At 45.9% G+C, this 18,840-nt stretch overlaps 2 protein-coding genes across 4 annotated transcripts in view; one reads left to right on the top strand and one right to left on the bottom strand.

Moving 5' to 3' along the window:
* Positions 1 to 8,402: 8,402 nt before the first annotated feature.
* On the bottom strand, positions 8,403 to 18,139 carry vrk1 (VRK serine/threonine kinase 1). Of its 2 annotated transcripts, none has more exons than XM_076978216.1 (13): positions 18,010 to 18,139; positions 17,063 to 17,222; positions 16,917 to 16,972; positions 15,339 to 15,408; positions 14,612 to 14,699; positions 14,409 to 14,517; positions 14,111 to 14,203; positions 13,404 to 13,536; positions 13,210 to 13,330; positions 12,908 to 12,966; positions 11,391 to 11,554; positions 9,135 to 9,261; positions 8,403 to 8,659 (listed from the first exon to the last, which is right to left on the bottom strand). In XM_076978216.1, the coding sequence occupies exons 2-13, from the start codon at positions 17,220 to 17,222 to the stop codon at positions 8,529 to 8,531; spliced, it is 1,311 nt and encodes a 436-aa protein (XP_076834331.1). In that variant the 5' UTR covers positions 18,010 to 18,139; the 3' UTR covers positions 8,403 to 8,528. The 2 variants fall into 2 exon arrangements, with proteins under 2 accessions (XP_076834331.1, XP_076834332.1); XM_076978217.1 differs by having other exon boundaries at positions 8,404 to 8,659; positions 9,168 to 9,261.
* Positions 17,458 to 18,840, top strand: part of LOC143480489 (protein phosphatase 1 regulatory subunit 37) — a 31,023-nt gene continuing 29,640 nt past the window's right edge. Inside the window, exon 1 of one of the 2 annotated variants that reach the window (XM_076978215.1) lies at positions 17,458 to 17,573. The gene's annotated coding sequence lies outside the window, so the exon portion shown is untranslated. Of the gene's footprint in view, positions 17,574 to 18,232; positions 18,793 to 18,840 lie in introns of those variants that run through there. The other variant, XM_076978214.1, reaches the window with a different exon arrangement.

Here is an 18,840-nt window from a genome sequence, read left to right as displayed (position 1 = left end):
AGAGAGATCATAGTGTGAAGAAAAAGTATATTAATGAGTACAAGAAAAGGCAGGATTCCCTGGGAACACCTTATAATTACTCAGTTAAAAAATGCTTATTCACACATTTACAATTGACTCTGAATACAAACCTAGAGGCCATGGGTCTCCTAATTTTATTAATAAACACAGACGTTTATTTCTTAGACAGAGCCTGAACAGCGAGATATCGGAGTGCTTTGCTGCCTTATTCAAGAATGGGATGATAATTTAAAGCGTGTATTTAAGGCTCTGTGTACATATCACCAAGGGGACAGTAACCAGGACGGTGTCACCAGGGCCAAGAGAGAGGGAACGTGATTATCATGGCTTCAGCTCTGCGCACCACAGGAGGCCAGCACACCACACGCAGGCAGACTTATCATCGTAAGCGTTTAAAATGTCTGCCATTACGTTCGGTGATGGGACTAGTCGATCAGGCAAACCAATTCTTCATTTTCACACCATGCAGAGCTGCCAGGCCATGTGACTAAGGACATGTGCGACATCTGAGCGGCTTCGTGCCATGAGCTTTCGATGCACTTTAGTCCCACGTCGCAATGGAAACCTCGGAATCTGCCGCTGTTCAATGACTCGGCGCACGCCCTAGAAGCAAGCTGACCCCCCGAGCCCCCCCACCCCCCTCTGTTGGCCACACGGTGCGTCTAAATGAGTCACCGTGGGAAACTCGGGCTGCGCTTCGTGCGTATTAGCGCCGCTTCTTACGCTGCTCGACCACCACGGTGACATCTACGTACCGCTGGGACGTCCCACTTGAATGACACCTCTGTTACAGCCACGGAGAGAGGGACGGCGCAGACCTTCGCTCCAACTTCAACTTGACCTCCGAGCCTGGATCGGATATCAAAACACGGTCCCATCTGGCCTCGGGCCTGCCCCAGTCTGGGCTCGGGAGCGCGAGGTTAATATCATACAGTTAGGCGGCGGAATAGAGACTGCAATTATCGTCAATTCCAGGACAGAAAATCCTATTATTTGATCCTCACTCTGACAGATGGAGGTACTGCCTCATCCTCTCCCATTCCTGAGCTAGCCAATCTGGTGGCTGGAGCTTCGGATACGTGGAAGTTACAGGATGGTGGGAGAGGTCAGGGGGCCGGCAAGGTTAGCTCTCTTTTTGTACTGGGGGTGCGGTGCGTCGTGAAACCTGAGCCCGGCCCGGTCGCTCCTTCTCCTCCCCGCCGCCCGGTCTCCACAATGGAACCTGCAGGGGCCGTTTGAAGCCCTCCTACCGCAGCCGATAGGGTGGGGCGACAGACGAAGACATCCCATGAGAACTAGTTTTCTTAGGGGCTAAATAGAGCTAACATGGGATAAGGGTAAATACAAAGGATTATACACAAAACAAGTCGAAATTAGACTAAATATGAGGCGCATGCCTGAGTAAACGCTCCATAAACATGATACAACAAGCTTCCAACAAGCTTCGGTTTCCATGCGCCGAGGGCGATACAATCGTGGGTTTCCCAGGCACCAAGAAGCTACTTACCAAAGTTCTGCACACCCGAGAGAGCAGCTTTACAAAGCAAGAACCAGACCAAGTTCATTTAAACACAGCACTTCAGATACACCAAACGTTGTTTTCAAAGCATGGGGGATGAATTAAGGGTGGAAAAATGAATACATGAAGCTAAATGGTGTGAGATTTCTTTTAAGAGTCTTTACTAAACTCAGTTAATCAGGACAGAATATTAAATCTGCCTTTATCTCCACATTCAGTGAACTAAGACAGTTGCAGGTACAAAAATATCCACCTTTGGAAAACATTCACTGAGCTTAATATATTCTGAAGACTTTATTGACTGCAGGAGTGAAGTGAACTAAAATATGATAATATATGCATGAACCAATCTTTTAACAGAAACCTTGATTGGTGTGTTTCTAGTATCCGAGCAGCCATGAATCTTTACTTTCACTTCAGGTGAGTTCAGTAGCTATGAACGCTAAACAAAAGACATTTGAATTCCCTTTACAAACCAATGGTAAAGTGACCTTAATGGTAGTGTTCTAGACCTCAAAAACCTCAATGTCACAGCAGGTTTGATGTGCCCAGGTCCATGTTGGGTAGGCGCTCCCCACCAGACAACTTCACCAATGGTTACAGTGTAACTTCAGAGGACCATTTTCCAAAATAGAATTTAGAGAGTTAGTAGGACAATTAAAATCAGGCCTGGGATTCCCTACAGTCTGTGTTCTGGCTAACCATAAACATCAGGTTCCATGAAATACCACGACTCCATCCTTGCAAGGGACTTGGTTGGCCAGAGCCCACGTTTGCCCTGGAGGACAAAGCAACAGACCTCTGCCCCATGGAAGCTCTCTAAGTAGCTATAGACACTGGGCCAGGAAAGAACCACACTGTCAGAACAGTGTTAAAAGCTCTTTATCAAAAACATAATTGATTCATGGCTCACTAAATTAGTTAATAAATATGTCCAGTTTTTTTTCCCCCTCCTTTCTTAATGGCACTCCCAGTATGAAGTCCATTAGACAGTGTGACCTCATTTAAGACCCATCGCTCACGGACGAAGCACCCAAGTCGAGCAGCGCCATTGTGATGTCACAAAGACAATGATCAAGGGGTAACGGGCTGGAACGAAAGTTTGAACATCCTCTTTAGGACCCCTTCAGAGTTCATTAGAACATCCACCAGCATACCACATTAGAAATCTTCGTGTGTGTAGAAGATACGTGTCAGTGTCACATTAATTAAGACCGCTGCCGCCTCTGCCGTCTCCAGGATGTTGCCGGGGTCGTGTTTGGCAGTCGTCACTTGTCCGAGAAACAGAGAGGTTGTCAGGGACGGGACAGGGCTTGGTGGGGGGATGAGACTGGCTTGCCAAGGGAAGCATGAGTGAATGGGATGTTGGCCGTGGACGTCTCAGAGTAAAAGAAGCTGTCTCACACTGATGAGCCCATCTTTTTGATGACCACCAAACCCTCTTCACGCTGCTGCCAAAGGCAAATCGAATCAAAGCCTTTCAATTTGGTCCTTAATCTCAAGTTTAGCACTTTCATAGAGTCCTACGCCTGAATCAGAAGGCATTAGAAGGCAAGACTCTTTCTCCCTTCCTGAAATTACACACACAAAACCTAACTGCGTACAATAAACTCTCACGGCACCCCGTGGGAGAAAAACCAAAGAATAAGAGTCTACCTTCTTATTTCTGTGGAGTTTCTCCATCGTTGCACCCAAAAACAGAAATTAAACGTGTATCTACATTTTATCATGTCTGGTATCGCCTTTGGAAATTGCAGGTAGTGGAGTGTTTAACATTCTCTTGTCAAGCATACCCCTGCTGAGACAATAAATGCTTGTCCAGTTTTGCTCACAGTGGCAGCAGCAGATTAGAAACAGCAGGAGGATGGTGTAGTGTGAACACAATACCGATAAGAACGCGTATCGTAGCCCCACTGCTACGCCTCGCTTCCACGAATGTGAGAACCTGCTGTTTTCTAATATTTACACACAACTAGAATCACAAATGTACCGTAACTGCATTGAAAGAGCGTTTTTCTCTCTACCACCTAAAATAAGTCTATATATTTTTCCATGCATGGGTGTTTTGGGATGGAGAACACAGGGGGACAACAATAAATAGGAATACAATGAGAGTGAAATTTATTTTCATCTAAAAGAGAGTGAGGAACAGAAGGGGGAAAAGAAGAAAATAGAAAGACAAGATGGCAGAGGGAAAGAATTTGGATGAGAAGGTATTACTTCTTCTCAGCACACAATGCAGATATAAGTTGGATTAATTCAGCTGAACATTTTTCAAAGATATAATTTTACACTGCAAATGGTAGAAAGTTACAAAAGCCAACCTGAGACGGCAGTCGAAAAACCCTCATATTCTGAAGGATTTTGTCCACCGTTCAGATTAGATTTGCTGTTGAGTTGAAACTGCCTGTGATCAGTGTGGCCACATGCTCCCATATCTGAACAAGTCAACGGCGTCGTTTATCACCGCCATACGTTTGAATGGGGAACCTGTGGTCCCACAAACCAGTGGCTGGAATAGCGTTACGTTGTGAAACCCATCTGGCTTTATGCGGTATCGTAGGCAATAGCTTCAGGGCTGCTGTGGAAACCGTTCTTCCATGCTGACCAGACCAGTTGTCATTGTTTTGTATCCATCAGAGGTTTTGCCCATGTTTTCAGGAGTCCCTCTGGAGTCTTTCAGATATTCTTGATTTCACACTGCTCCAGTGTCCCCCCCACACACACAATGTAATGTGTAATTACTAGTATGATGACACTTTCTCAGTCAGGTTTAAATAGGACTAAAGAAATGAGAGAGACTTCACATTGTCTTCATCACCCGTTACCTGTGGGCTGGACAGCTACAGTGGCGCCAGTGTGTGTGTGTGTGTGTGTCTGTGTTGGGGATAAATAAATGGCATTTTGTCTTATTCCTTGATTATTTAATTAATTAGACTCTCAAATTCCAATTTCTGTGCATCACCACTGAAATCAAGAGTGTGCATCTTTGATTCAATTCAATCTACTGTAACTGTGCAAAGTTATTAAAAGGGCATTTTCGGTATGGACACAAACAAATGTGTTCAGAGACTCCAAACACCCAATTACTGACCAAACACAAAAGAGCTGCAAATGTAACACCAAAAACAGAAACATTTTTCAGTAAATATCTGAGCAATCAGGCAGTAAACATACCAACATGCTAAGGTGTTTATTATACTGTTCAACCAAAAATGTGTTTAGTATGACAAGTACTTAGGACTTGTTTAATGTACTTGACATGTTCTTCTTGACTCCTTTAAGGAGCAGTCATTTTTACAAAGTATCAAACAGTATTCATGAAAGCGATTTTTTTTTTCTGTAAAGTGCAGCTCACATGACGAACTGGATTGCTCTGTAGTCTCTGAATGAACCAGTTAATGGTTCCGTTTTCCGGTGGACAAACTTTCTGCAGTGTTAGTCATAGTCGTGGTGCTCACAGCACGGATAGGTTAAAAAGGGCAACATTTCTAAAACACTAATTTTACAAAAAAGGAATGCAGCTCACAGGTCACCAAACACACACACAGCAGTAAACAACAGATTAGTAACATTAGCTAGCTACATTTACGAACACGATTGGAAATACGATTTTGGGGGCGGAGTTTGTTGGTGGATACTCACCTCCTCGCTTTAGGGCGCTACTGGACAACTGCAACACCTGCCTATATATGGACTCCAGTCACTATTCAGACACAGTGGTATTAATCTGCTCTTTGGGCGCTTATTTCCTTGGTGTGTAGATCTTGTGGTGCAGATCCGAGACTTCCTGTAGGGGCCCGTGCAGTTACACCAGACACACTGCCCTGCTGGACAGGCGCTCCTATTTCCAGTCTACCCACTGCTGTTTGTCGTAGTGACCTGCTCCTCCGGCTCTCTGGATCAGAGCGGCTTGGTGGCTTTGTAACCATCTGTGTGTGCTGCTCAGTTTCCTGATGCACTGATTACCAGCCGCCAATAACACTTGATGTAATTTTTTTCCATAAGCAGTAATCCAAGCAGCAGACTTGGATGTCTGTTAAGCTGCTTTGTGACAGTAGCTGGTGGGAAAAAGTGCTATTTACATAAATTTGACTTTGGCTTGTTTTCCATCGGTCATGACGTTCCTCACCAGCCTGAAGCAACGTCAGGTTTGGACGTACGACCTGCCTTAAGAAGGCCACCGTTCCCCATGGACTCCTCTTCTGTAGGATCGGATTCTCCCCTCAAAAGTTAGATTTATCACACGCAACTATGGTTCGTCTTCGGGACTTGACGTTAACTTCACTATCCTGAGCCGCTCAAAGGAACAGGAGGTTCCTCCCAGGGTTCTTTCCTCAGGCCATCCTCAGGCACTCTGGGCCAAGCAGGAGTCACGAGTTTCTCTAAAGCTTCCTTCTGACTATGTCCATTACAAAAAGTACCACACACTCACAAAGTTGAATGAACAGAGGAAAATATAATAAAGTGGATTATATATAAGACACTAAAGAATAAAAATCTAATACAAATAAGGAATAAAAACTGTTTACTTTGTTGTACCAGCAGTGTGGTTTGCTCACTCTAGGCAGAACAATATGATACAGCTACAAGCCAGGAGTGAAGCAGTCGGGTAGATCAGAAGGCCTGGGGTGTCTCGCTCCCTTATACAGCACATCAACCCGGCTATTCTACTGGTTCTCTTTACAGTTATGCATTAATACTAATTACCTATAAATCAGAAAGAAATTTGCAATAATTTTCTCTCCGAGCCACAAAAGGCTCAAAATTAGATGCAGAACACAAACTACAAAAGTAAAACTACAATCACTACACAATCCTTCTTCGGTCTTTCTTCAAAACGTATTCTTGCTGGTCTGAACTGAGACAGAGGCCTAACTAATGACATAATCTGCTTTTGCTACGCAAGATGTACTCGTGCATGCACATCTGTCATGGACTCCACTCCTCTGGTTTAAAAAACAAAACAAACCTAAACCTTTTGGCCTCTCCACTGGGAAACGTGTGCGACATACAGCTCAAGTTGGAAAACAAGATACTGTCACTGGACCGGACATGAGCGAAGCTGACATCCATATTACGGCGGGTACAAGGGGGTCCGATGCACAGTTTGAAACTCGTGCTGAGAGAGATTCAAGGTTCGGCATGTAACCCTCCTCCAAACCCCATGAGTATAGAGAAACAGAGGACCAGGGACTGGGTATAAATACAGGTCAATCAATGGCCACAGCCAGGCCCATCAAAGCTACGCCTCTCCTCCAGCGTGCAGCCGGTGGGGGGAACAGGTGGCAATGTTGTGTTTAAGCGCCGTGTCCCCCCCCCACCCTAACACACACACACACGAGCCACCCACCCCCCTGGCTGTGCCATCATTATGTGCTACTGCCCCCTACTGCGAAGCAATAGCTGTGCGCCCCCAAGGTCAGTGGCAAAGAAGGGGAAGAGAGCACACAGGGGTGCACTTGACTCCACACTGCTAGAGCGATCGATGGCAGCATCAACAGTGGGGTCCTGCAGCTCAGCTCCAAAAACAAACATCAGGAGGAACGTCTCGGCAGCCCCCACCCACCCCGCCACCACACCCCCACCTCTTTGCTGTGCTCACAGGCCCAACTTGGTGGCTAACCAGTTAACAAGGCAAGCAGGACAGTGGTTTCCTGCTGCTTCAAGACCACAAGTTCTGCAGAGCAGACCGGAGGATGGGATGGATACAGAGGTGAGGAGGAAACGGCAGAACTCCCGAAGCCATTTCTGAGACGACATCTACATCTGGCCAATGAGGGAGCGGCGGAGGGCGGGGCGCTTCACAAATAAACAATAAACATTTTCGCAGTTAATACATCATTTGAAACATTTACAGTTCAGGCTTGTCTTGCCAGTTTGCAGTCATTTTGTAATCCTGTTGATCATTCCGAACGACTTCCATCGGAGTGCAGGGGATGTGTGGCCACCCCTTAAGTCACTTTAATCCCATCACGCAGACAGCCATGACACAGAGACCCGTTCTCCACTTCATGTTCGACACCCCCTATCAGTGTCGCCGAATAAGTGGGCCTACCTATATTTATAAAGCAGTTTTACAAGTGTCTATACTTTCGAATAATTGTAATCTCAATACATAGTGACAAACTCTGGAGACGTACCCTCTTTGTAACCCTAGTACAGAGTATAGCACTTTTGCCTGGTGTACGGTTCATCTGTTCTCATCTATCTCCAAGTTATTCTTGCCCTCTCAATGTCACAGCACACAGCACAGGTAGGAAATGTCTAAGACGACGCCTGGACCTATAAATACGCCTGCAAAAGCTGTCTGCCTGCTATCAAGACCAATAACAAAGTTATAATACACGATAGCAAGTGTTACACCCGCAGCCAACTTTTAATGATAGCTCTGTGAAGCTGCTTCCTGGCGGAGAGGTGCCGGGCGAGGACGACTCCAGTTGGAGTGACACAAAGAGGGACCCGAGCGTTCGTTTTTTTTTTTTATGCTTTTTTTTTTTTGTCTTGCCCTGATCAAATGGCGTAAGAGCGGAGAGGTAAAGGCACACATCGGCGCGCGGAACCGTCCCGCACGGCGTCGGGATCAAAGACCAGCTCGCCTCTCCCGCAGACGAGAGAGAGAGAGAGAGAGAGAGAGAGAGACGTGCCACGCCTTTCATTGCACAACAAGAGAGGGAGGCGGGTGGGGAGCGAGTCGGGACTCTGTGAGCTCCTTCGGGGATTTCCTTATCGAGGGCAAAGCAATCCCCTCCGGACCTCATGCGCTCAGGCTCGATTATTCAAGCCATTACAAAGAGGATGAAAATAACCCACTACTCAAAGCAACCACACTTTTTTTTTTGTGTGTGCGCGCACACGTTATTTATTATTTTACCGACAATGTGCCCAACATTCTGCAAAAGTTTAAAAGAAAAAAAAAATGTACAGCCACGAAACAAATACAGACCATAGAAAAGGAGAAAAAAAAAAGGAAAAGTTAAAAAAGAAGTTATGCGATCTTCTTGGGCCTGCCGCGACCTCTCTTTCCTCTGGCTGCAGGGGACGTCGGAGTACCCGCGTCCACCAAGGGTTTCTTCAGGCTGGCCTTCCTCGCAGTGGTCTTCCTCGCCCCGTTCACTTCTGCACAGCGTTAAACACACAATTTTGAGAAGGCCCTTTAAAAGCCTGCCGCCCCTGTCGATATAAGCTACGTATCTGTATAGATGCAATTAGACACACCAAGCACAAGGGGCACAGAGGCTGAGAGTTCTTTTGCACGGATTACTGCTCCTCATGTCGGCACGTTGAAATAATCTGCCGATGACCTAAACGTGTAATCCTATAATGGGTAGTTACGGGATGACGGCGTGCTCTCTTTGCTGCTGTTACAGTTAAACAGCTTTTCACCACTCAGTTCCTATCTTCCCCCACAGTGCGATCTGTCTTCCACCAACTGCATGATTTCAGGACAACTGAACCAGGCCAAAGCGACACGAGTTCAGAACAAATAAAACGCTATGGCATCATTTCACAACAGCGCTTCTTAAAAACCCTCTTACGACGCGCCAAACTATGGATGCTAAAACGTGCAAATGTTCAAACGTTCCTGTCTTGCCTGCGGTCAGCGGGAGGAAGGGGTTACGCCTACCCTTCTTCGCCGGAAGACGACTCTTCTTTGCAGGGGAGCCGTCTAACTCGTCGTTAGATGGCAGCTTCGCCGGTGCTTTCTTCCGCTTAGCAGTCTGAGAGAGAGAGAGAGAGAGAGAGAGAGAGAGAGAGAACGAGAGAGAGAGAGAGAGACAGAGAGAGATGGTCAAATCACTGCCCTCCAGCAACCTTAGAGGGAGTTCAAATCAAATATTAAAAAGGGACCTTTCTCTGTCAAACACAAGGAGACGATTACATACGCCTTAAGCCTTTCGAGTGTGAGCGTGTAGTCTGAGCAAATCTAATTATGACTCTGAGATCCAGCAGGATTATAAATCCAGCACGGAGGGGAAAAAACTCTGAATTGTCATACACAATAGTTCTATTTTAACTCTGTTTGGAATAGTCCTGATTTTCAAGGCTATATCGAGATTCGACATTACGAGGCCAATTTAATGCCTACTAATGTCATACTTTATATTTGCAAACAATCGATATTTCGAGTTAATTTAATATAAATTTCAAATCCTAAGCCACGCCCCCCCCCCCCCCCCCCACACACACACACACACGTTAATTTGTGCACGGGATGAAGGAGAGAAGTGAATCCGGAAGAGATCGTCCAAACTAAACCTGGGGGTGTGGGGGTGTTACAAAGAAGATGCACTTAACGACAGCAATCAGGCCCCCCCTCCCTGTTACTCAGACTCCATAATGAATGCTCGCCCCTCTCTCGGACTTGAGCTATCACCCCCCCTCCCCCTGTCCTCACATTTCCCTTCCATTTTGCCAATTGCTGCCTCATGATTACCATCCAGACCCTGCTGGGCTGAACAGATTGGCTCCATAATTACATACAATAACGGCAGTGGGCAGGTAACCCTCAGCTGGCCCAGGCCAGCTCCCCGGTGACGCCCTCCATATGCAAACTGCATTGTGGGAAGCGAGGAGAGTCCGACGCCTAGACCCGAACGCGAGCGTGCACACGCGCCGGGCTCGCGCCCGCTCTGGGGTCGCGGAGTCGGGAGATCTGCGAGACATTAGCAGGGAATAAACCCAAGCACTCAGGGCCTGCCAGAGGGAGGGCAGAGGCTCTCGGGAGGAACCCCCACACGCTGGAGGGGCAGCCAGCCATCGCTGGGGCTGATTACGGACCGGACACGGCGGCTGCCGCCAAACAGAACATTTGCAGTCGGCTCAGAGCTACAGTTGTGTGCTGCTGGGCAGAGTTGTTTGGAGGATGGGGGGGGGGGGGGGGGGGGAGTGTTAGTAGTACCGAGAGCTTACAATGTTTTTGTTTCTTTATTTTTTTTGTTTGGGTTTTTTTTTATTTTTTATTTTTTTAGAACGACTAGACTTCAGGTTATTGGCAGTTACGCACGGTGATTGTATAATGCATAGCAGCAGGCTGATGCAATCTACAGGTTTGTGTGAAGCAAGATCTCCTGCCTGCTGACACCTGCAGGCCTCTGCTGTAATTTTAAAAGTACCACCACGATTTACTGCCAGAACCTCCATACGACATGCACACCAGCTCTAAGCCACGAGTTTACTATACAAAACAGAAAATTCTATATATATATATATATTTTTTTTCCTTCTCTTTCTCAAAATTGTAGTAAAGTACACAAGGATTCCAGAGAAACAGGACGATTCAGACAGAGGTCCAACTGTACAAGCCTTCAAACATACAGACATGCATGCATATATATATATTGTGTGTGTATGTATATGTGTATATATATATATATATATATATATATATATATTATATATATATATATATATATATATATATATATATATATATATATATAAATAAACACACATGCACACACAGACAGAGTGTATGGCAGAAACAGACTGACACTGGTGGGTCAGTGGTCTGCTGGGGGGTTGGGGGGTGTGTGGATTAGTCAAGCAGAGGCCGGGACTCATCTGGTCAACGCCGTCCCATCTTAATCTGATTAGGAGATCAATGTGCTCAGCAGCACGTCCCCGCTAACCTGCCCAATTACACCCTCATCCTGATCCAGCAGTCGTCCCCCCCCCCCCCCCCAATTTCTTTTTTTTTACTGGAAACCTCTTTCAACAGGTAAACAAATTACGGGAGGCTAAGATGGGCCAGGTCTCCACAGGCTTCGGAACCGTGGAGGCTCGAGAGGGTGGAGGACCACACCACGCAGCCCACCACGTCTTGTGACGCTCTGTAGCCGGTGCTCACCGTAGCGCCGGCCGCGCCGCTGCCCGCCGGCAGGAAGTCCAGCGAGTCTCCGTCGCCGCCCGCACCCTTCAGGCCCTGCTGCAAAAACCCTCGCAGCTTCTGGTAGTCAGGCTTATCCGTGTAGCCCAGTGACTTCACTTCCTCCATGAACTTTGTCATTTCCCCTGTCACACACACACACACACACACACAGCCAACGGTTATGATCCAGTACAAAGATCTTCTTGTAGCATATGTGAATGGGTTTGATTACTCCATCTGACGGCTCTCCTGCTGTCTTGTGGACAATCCGCCGCAAAACAAACTACAGGGGTGTCTGTGTGACGGAAGCAAAGACAAGATCTTTGTCCCCGCATACTCATTTACGCAGGGGGCTCGTCAGCCTCCTCCATAAATGTCCATGTGTAAATTCGTAGTCAAATAAGAAGAGATCCGTGTTCCTTTAAACCATTGCTGGCACCCTCCTCTCAGCAGACACCGACGCTCTGACCTTGAGGCGAAGTTTGGTGGGTGACGGGGGCGACAGCACATCACACGTCGTTTCTTTTACTTCGCTATTCACAAACTGTTGTTTACCGTCGGCTGCCGAAGGAGTCGCAACCAAACGGAATTAGCCATGATGGCCTCGCTAACCGCGCCTCCTCCCGTCACCTCGGCGACGGGACGCGTCGGGCGCGCACAAGACAACAGCCCGAGGACGGATCTCTCCGTCTGCCGCGCGCCTGTCACCAGCCTTCAGAAGTGCCATCACATCAGCCGGCAAGCAAAGGAGTCCTCTGACGTCTCTGATTCTTCAACGACAAAACGGGAGACGGGGCCCAGAAGTTGTGCAAAAGTACGACGTGCCACCCAGTGACTACCAAACTAGGCAACACAGAGGTCGACCATAAAAGGGGAAAAACACACACACACACACACACACACACACACACACACACACACACACACACACACACACACACACACACACACACACACACACACACACACACACACACACACACACACACACACACACACACACACACACAGCTCCACTTCCTATACCTAAATGACAGACACAGTAGGCCTGTAGAAACTATTGAAAGGCAGGATGCAACATTAGGTATGAGGCAGTGGTGCGGGTACACTGCTGTGATCTCCTCGTCCATCACTGGCCGGTCACGCTCCCTTTCAAAAGTTCGAGGGAGAGGTGGAGGTGAATTACCCCTGGTCTGATACATCAGTCCTCATTATGAAATCAGCAGGTCCACACTAGTTTCGGCGAGCACAGGCTCTAGTGCTCACGTTCATGCACGGGGAGCAGGAAGCGCTTCACACCAATTACGACTTGGCTGACACACAAAACCCCCGTTTTTCGTTTTTGCGGAATTCACAGGTGCTTTTAAGGACTTTGGCGTCGCAAACAGGGAGTTCTGGTCAGGTGACCGCGAGTTTGTCTTTAGATATCAAAGGCCATGAATGTTGGAGAATCGGCCGCATGTCGGGGGGGTTACATCACACAGATGCTCCCTCACCTGGTTCATTTTCTGGGGCGAAACAGCTCTTCATAAAATCTCTGATACTTTCGCGACATCTGTGGGGAGGTGGGAGAGAAGCCAACGTGAGCTTGAATGGTACTGAGCTTTTATTTCTTACATTCATTATCATTCATTATATTTAGTCATCCGGCCTGAACCTCGACGTCAGTGTAATTTGTTGAAAGTCAATTAGTCCTACAACAAAACATGAAAATGCTTAATTACTTATGCTGAACTAACAAGTGTGTTTGGTCTTGTCTGATGTGCTAACCCGTCTCTGGGGGAAAGCCCAGACGAACCTTAGCTTGGCGTCCCTGACGTAGAGCGGGTCCTGGAGCCGGTCCTCCCAGGGCAGGCGGCCGCACATCCACTGGATCATGCAGTAGCCCATGATTTCAAGGTCGGCCCGTCTCGACGGAGCTGTGAACGACTCGGTTAATGCGTAACAGCGCGACTCCTGTGAGAGTGTAACGGGCGTGTCCGATTTACTCACAAACTCCGTGGTGTGCGTCGATGCTGGTGAACTCGATGGTACCGTCGTGGCATCTCTTCGGGTCCTCTTTGTATTCCTTTGGAACACCGTCGGGCGAGTATCTATAGGCCAGCCCGTAATCCACCAAGTAAACCTGATAAACAAAGCCCCAACCTCATTCTCCTAATTCAAATAAACACAAAAATTCAATGAAATCTTCTGAGAGAAAAGCGGAGGGGAACGTATCTCAGTGCAGCCGCTAATCCCGAGAGGCCACTTTTGAAATCGCGAGTTTAAAAATAGCAGTTTAATAATACACCACTGATACATTATTAATCTCAAAATTAAATGTTTGTCCCTGCCTCAACCCCCACCTTATTTGCTTCAGACACATCTCTGAAGTCATCTAATCTCTCTTGTTTACAAGCCAAGCATGAAAAGCTTAAATTATATCTCATTAAGCGATGACACACACTCAGACACGGGAAAAGACGCAAGTAGTCTTTTTAAATTGATCTATAGCATTCCCATTTAAACATCAGAGGGGAATAAAGGTTCAAACATGCTGATGATTCTTTAGCATCGAATACGGCGTTCGCGTTCGGAGATTACGACTGCCGACCCCCCCCCCCCCCCCCCCCCCTCTAAAGCCCTTCCCACATATGCACGAGTGGCCATAGCAACAGTCGCCAGATTGACAGCAAACAAGAAGGAGTCGCAGCACCGACCTGATTGGGGTTCTTGTAGGAGAGCAGCAGGTTGGAGGCTTTGATGTCGGCGTGTACGTATTCGTGCTCGTGGATGTACTCGAGGATGTCGAGCTAGACGGGACAGAGGCACGCAGTGAGATTCAGGGATTCACACGGAGCAGCGGGAGTTCAGCGAGGCTCACAGCACAAGCGGGGACGGGAAAATCGCCAAGGCCGACGCTCTTGTGTGTGAAAACACAGACCTTGATGAACACGCTTCGGCTAACGCAGCGCAGCTAACTTATTTACTCCTCGTTTGCTCTTAGGCTGAACTCACAAGTTTCAAGCCGAGCTGAAGAACCAACTTCCTAGGAAATCTTCTACCTCCTTCTTCGAACTTCTTTTGTAGATCGCATCCCAGCCTGTCCATGACCATGAACCTGTACCTGAAGGGTCACACGCGTCACACACTTCAGTCGTCTGGCGTCTGCGACACCGTCTTCCCTGAAAGGCGGCGTGGTGCTGGCCCGATTAACTCACCTCTTTCCCCCTTTCTCATGAAGTCCTGAGCCCCAGTATTTGGGAACCCCTAGATACTTCAATTTCCGTGACTTTATCCAGGCTCCAACTGAAGCAAAGGTTTAAAAAAATAATAATTTTAAAGGCATTCGTTCATCACGTTATAACATATCTGAGATATTGTGCAAAACTGAGAGGGTATAAGGGTAAAAAAAAGGAAAAACAAGGAGAAACAAACAAATAAATAAATGTTGAGCAGAGAGGATTCAAATGAGACCATCATTCTGGGGTTACATTAAGGTATATTGCATACCAAAACAGATAATAATGCAGTAAATAAAGTCAGTGAATTATTCCAGACATATTTTCTTAAACTTGTTACTCAAAGTAATATAATAGTATAATTCCTGAGGGACAACAGTGTGGAAGCCGCAAGCTAATCTGCTGGTGGGACAAATATTTACCAACATCACGATATCCTAATGAATAAACCATGAGCATTCCTTAGTAATATAACAGTTAATTGTCAAGGGAGACTGACATTTGGATTGTTATTAAATAAAATGCATTCCTGTGGCCTTGGGGCAAGCACAGGAACAACCAAAGACCTCCAGTCAGTGTTTGTGTGACTCCATAATGCCCACGTGTTGAGTCCGGAACTTTCTTTAATTAAGGGAGTTGCTCTTCCCCTTATTCCAATGCAGATCACAAGGCGTACGAGGGCGTGTTTGTAGTCAGGAGAACGTACGTAGATCGGGTTTGGCGGCTCGCATGTAAAACTTCAGCTCTGAGAAGAGGGGGCCGTTATCACTCGGTTCCTGCACAGAGAGGAGAAAACACCCGTGACCTAACAATGGATGCAGTCAATGGCAAGAACCGGCTTCTGCTATTTCAGGATAAAACCTGAAGATACAAAAATGGAGGGGGGAAAAGGGGGGGGGGGGGGGAGAGGAGCCCAAATGGAACAGTGGAATTACTGCACCATTTTTTAGAGAAAATTAAAAAGCACTTTCTGCGTGTGCTGTCTGTTTCAGAGACACTTTCTGCTTGAGCAGGTGGTTCATTATTTTGTATCCTGTGTCTGTCTTTGTGAAGCTCTCACATCATTTTGTTTTCCACCAAATTTAGTCACCTACCAGTCATAATCCAGCAGGACTAATGTAAATTAGTCACCTACCAGTCATAATCCCTCAATTTGAACGGCAGGACTAATGATCTTCAAGGGGGAGACTCGTGAATGGGTCGAAAACAAAGAAATATCTCTTTTTGGACCATGAACCTGTATGCATCTGGAGGGCAATGCTACACAGATAACCTGTCAGGCTGAAAGAATTGTGTTAGCAACGCACTCTGGCCTGAGGACGACTCCATGGTCACAAACAGCCCCAATATTTTAAGATCTACCTACAGCATCATGGAAATCAGAATCTCATCTTTCAGTACGACCTGGATTACCACAATTCCTTGGTACTTTGCCCTGTCAGGTGGGATCACGTGGTTTACATAATACATTTTGGTTTTAGCACATTTAACAGTCCAAAAAAATAGGAAGACCTGTCTCAAATCACATTTCTAACAATCTCTACATATAGAATATGATCACATGATTATGTGTTTCCAGACAACATATGGCACAGCTGAGACTTAGTCCCAGGCCTCAGGGAGAGCTCGGCTATTCATACCATGTGCTAAACAGTTATATACAAAACTTAAATCTACCGATGATGCTCTCTATGTCATAAAAACAGAAGTGTCGTACTTCCTTCGTAGTTCTTCCTGCAGTTATTGTAGTTTAAATATACCCATCCAGCTTATTCCTTCAGAAACAGTCACTAGTAAATATTTAGTGAAATTTAATTGCAGTTCTAAACATTGCAGTTAAAATATTTTTTTGACTCCACACTAGACCTAAAAATATTAAGCGCTGCCCAACTATGATGAGCTTTTTCTGTTTAATATATGCAACTCTTTGCTCCTCATAACCCAGGACATCAAGGGGTGAAAAATTCATACCCACAGTAAAAATTCATACCCACACATGGACACAGTATGCATTCATAATTAATAATATATGGACAGTCTGAACTGTGCTACCAGAAATTACAGTTGCAATATCTGTCCAGAGCCTACTGATAGTAATATACCTGAAATGTTTTTGGCATCAGTGTCTATTTAAAAAGCCGGCACACAAAACGTTGTTGCTTAAACTTTAAAAGACTGCACTTTACACTTGCACAGAAGGAAAATAAAGAATCAGTGCAGATAAAGAGTCAACACTCCACTACAGATCTGGCAAAACGGGGAAAAAAAAACTGTCCTGGCTTACCACTTTGATGACATATGGTGCATCGGCTCCAACAGCTTTCGATATATCATCACTTGCTGAAGAGAGAAATTGCAAGGTAAATACTGGTGTCACATGGAGTAAAAAAAAAAAAAAAAAAAAAAGGTGAATATTTCACTGATTCTTACCGAGGTACAAGAGGCCAAACCCCCCCTGGCCAACAGGAGCTCCAATTTTCCAGCTTTTCTTTCCTGTGTCTGTCAGCACTTCTCCAGGTGGGAATTCCTCTGCCAGTTTCCTTTTAGCTGGCCCCTTTCCCTTTCCAGCTGACCTGGCCTTGGGAGGCATCTGATCAGCCAGTCAAAGCAGATTACATATTTGCGAGCATCATGATTCACTTTCAAAACAATTAGCTATGTAATATATCTATCATCTTTATGTCCCAATACAAAAACTACCAGTGAATAAGAAATCAAGAGTAAACTCACAAAGCAATATGAGATTTAATTTAGCAGCCAGTAATGCAGTTAAACAGGCTAACTAGATAACTAGTACTCAGGAAATGACATGGACTTGTGTGGGATGGGGGCCCTGCGTCAAAATGGATAAATATCGTGGGTAAAAAAGCATTAAGATTAACTAATTTTCATTAAAAAACTATTTTAGTGCCAGAACAACATTTCTGACTGTCCCAGTAAGGTTAGCTGCTCATCTCTTCTACCCCTGCACTAATACAGAGGTTACAGTAGACTAGTCTGTACTGAGGCGACTCACTGGCTACACTAGCCGTGTAGTTCTAGCACGTTAGCTCTGCTACACTACTGAGACAGAGGACAAACCCGGCGAGCTGAGAACAAGAAACCGTACTGGTGCAAAACCATGGCTACCTTGCTCTCTATTTCTGATATAAACGTTAAGGTAAAGGTTCGTCAGCTGGCTGTCTGACGTTTCTGCGCGGCTAGCTTAGCTTAGCTTAGCTTAGCTGGCTGACTTTCAGACGCTGGGGATTCTACAGGCTCGCGCGACAGGTCCAACATGACCGTTTAAAACGCGACTTTCGCGACAACGTTTTTGTCGTATAGACTTTAGTATTTTGCAGGTATGTACTGAGGGACAGCCACAAAATCTTACAGACCTCAATACGGAGGATGTTATGAAATCCAAAAACAAACGGTAGCTCAACACCTCCAAAGTTCCCGCAAAACTCTTTAACAGGAAGTACAGCGACGAACGTGATTGGCTAGGGCGGAAAACGCGGTCCTGCGATACCGCACAGACCCCTGGGATTAGGAGTTCTTTAGGCTTAATTTACAAAGACCTTGATTTAAAATAAAAAGTAGGACATATAAATGCTTCAACAAAGGCTTAATATGTTGTCAACGAAAATTCGGTTTAATTTACTAACGGCTAACCCTAGCTATAGTTTATTTCCTTTTATATTTTTCATTCGTATGTTTGTATAACTACATGGACCGGTGTAGGGTGACATGCAGTTTGCGAATGTTTTATGACATTATAGACAATTGATGTATTAGGTTGTATTCCCATTTCAAGTGTCGTCTTTTTATATGTCACGTATGTTTGCTATCCTCTTGATATTTCAGTGATATCTATTGCTATGACAGGTATCTAGACGAGACTAAGATGGAGGTAGGCTGCGGAAGGGATGTAGCTTCTGGCTGCAGTGTCGCTCTACCTCAGGACAGCATACACTGAAACCAAATCATGCTGCAAAATTATTTGTACTTTATATATTGTGTAAGTGTAGAGTATCTAAGACCTTGCAGCTGAAATGATGGCGTTAGGTCGTCTCATTTTGAAGACAAACACTACACACAGAGGAGTTTGGTTTTCCTCAGGGATGTGGCTTTTTATGTTGGTTTTTTGGAACACCACTTGCATATCTTGCTTATCAAAGGTGACAGAATCATACATTGTACAGGGTATGAACAGTGTAACTGATAAG

The sequence above is a fragment of the Brachyhypopomus gauderio genome, chromosome 17 (assembly GCF_052324685.1).
Source record: "Brachyhypopomus gauderio isolate BG-103 chromosome 17, BGAUD_0.2, whole genome shotgun sequence".
Classification (NCBI taxonomy): Eukaryota; Metazoa; Chordata; class Actinopteri; order Gymnotiformes; family Hypopomidae; genus Brachyhypopomus; species Brachyhypopomus gauderio.
The sequence above is the reverse complement of the archived record's forward strand: the minus strand, read 5'-3'. Positions and strand labels throughout refer to the sequence as shown.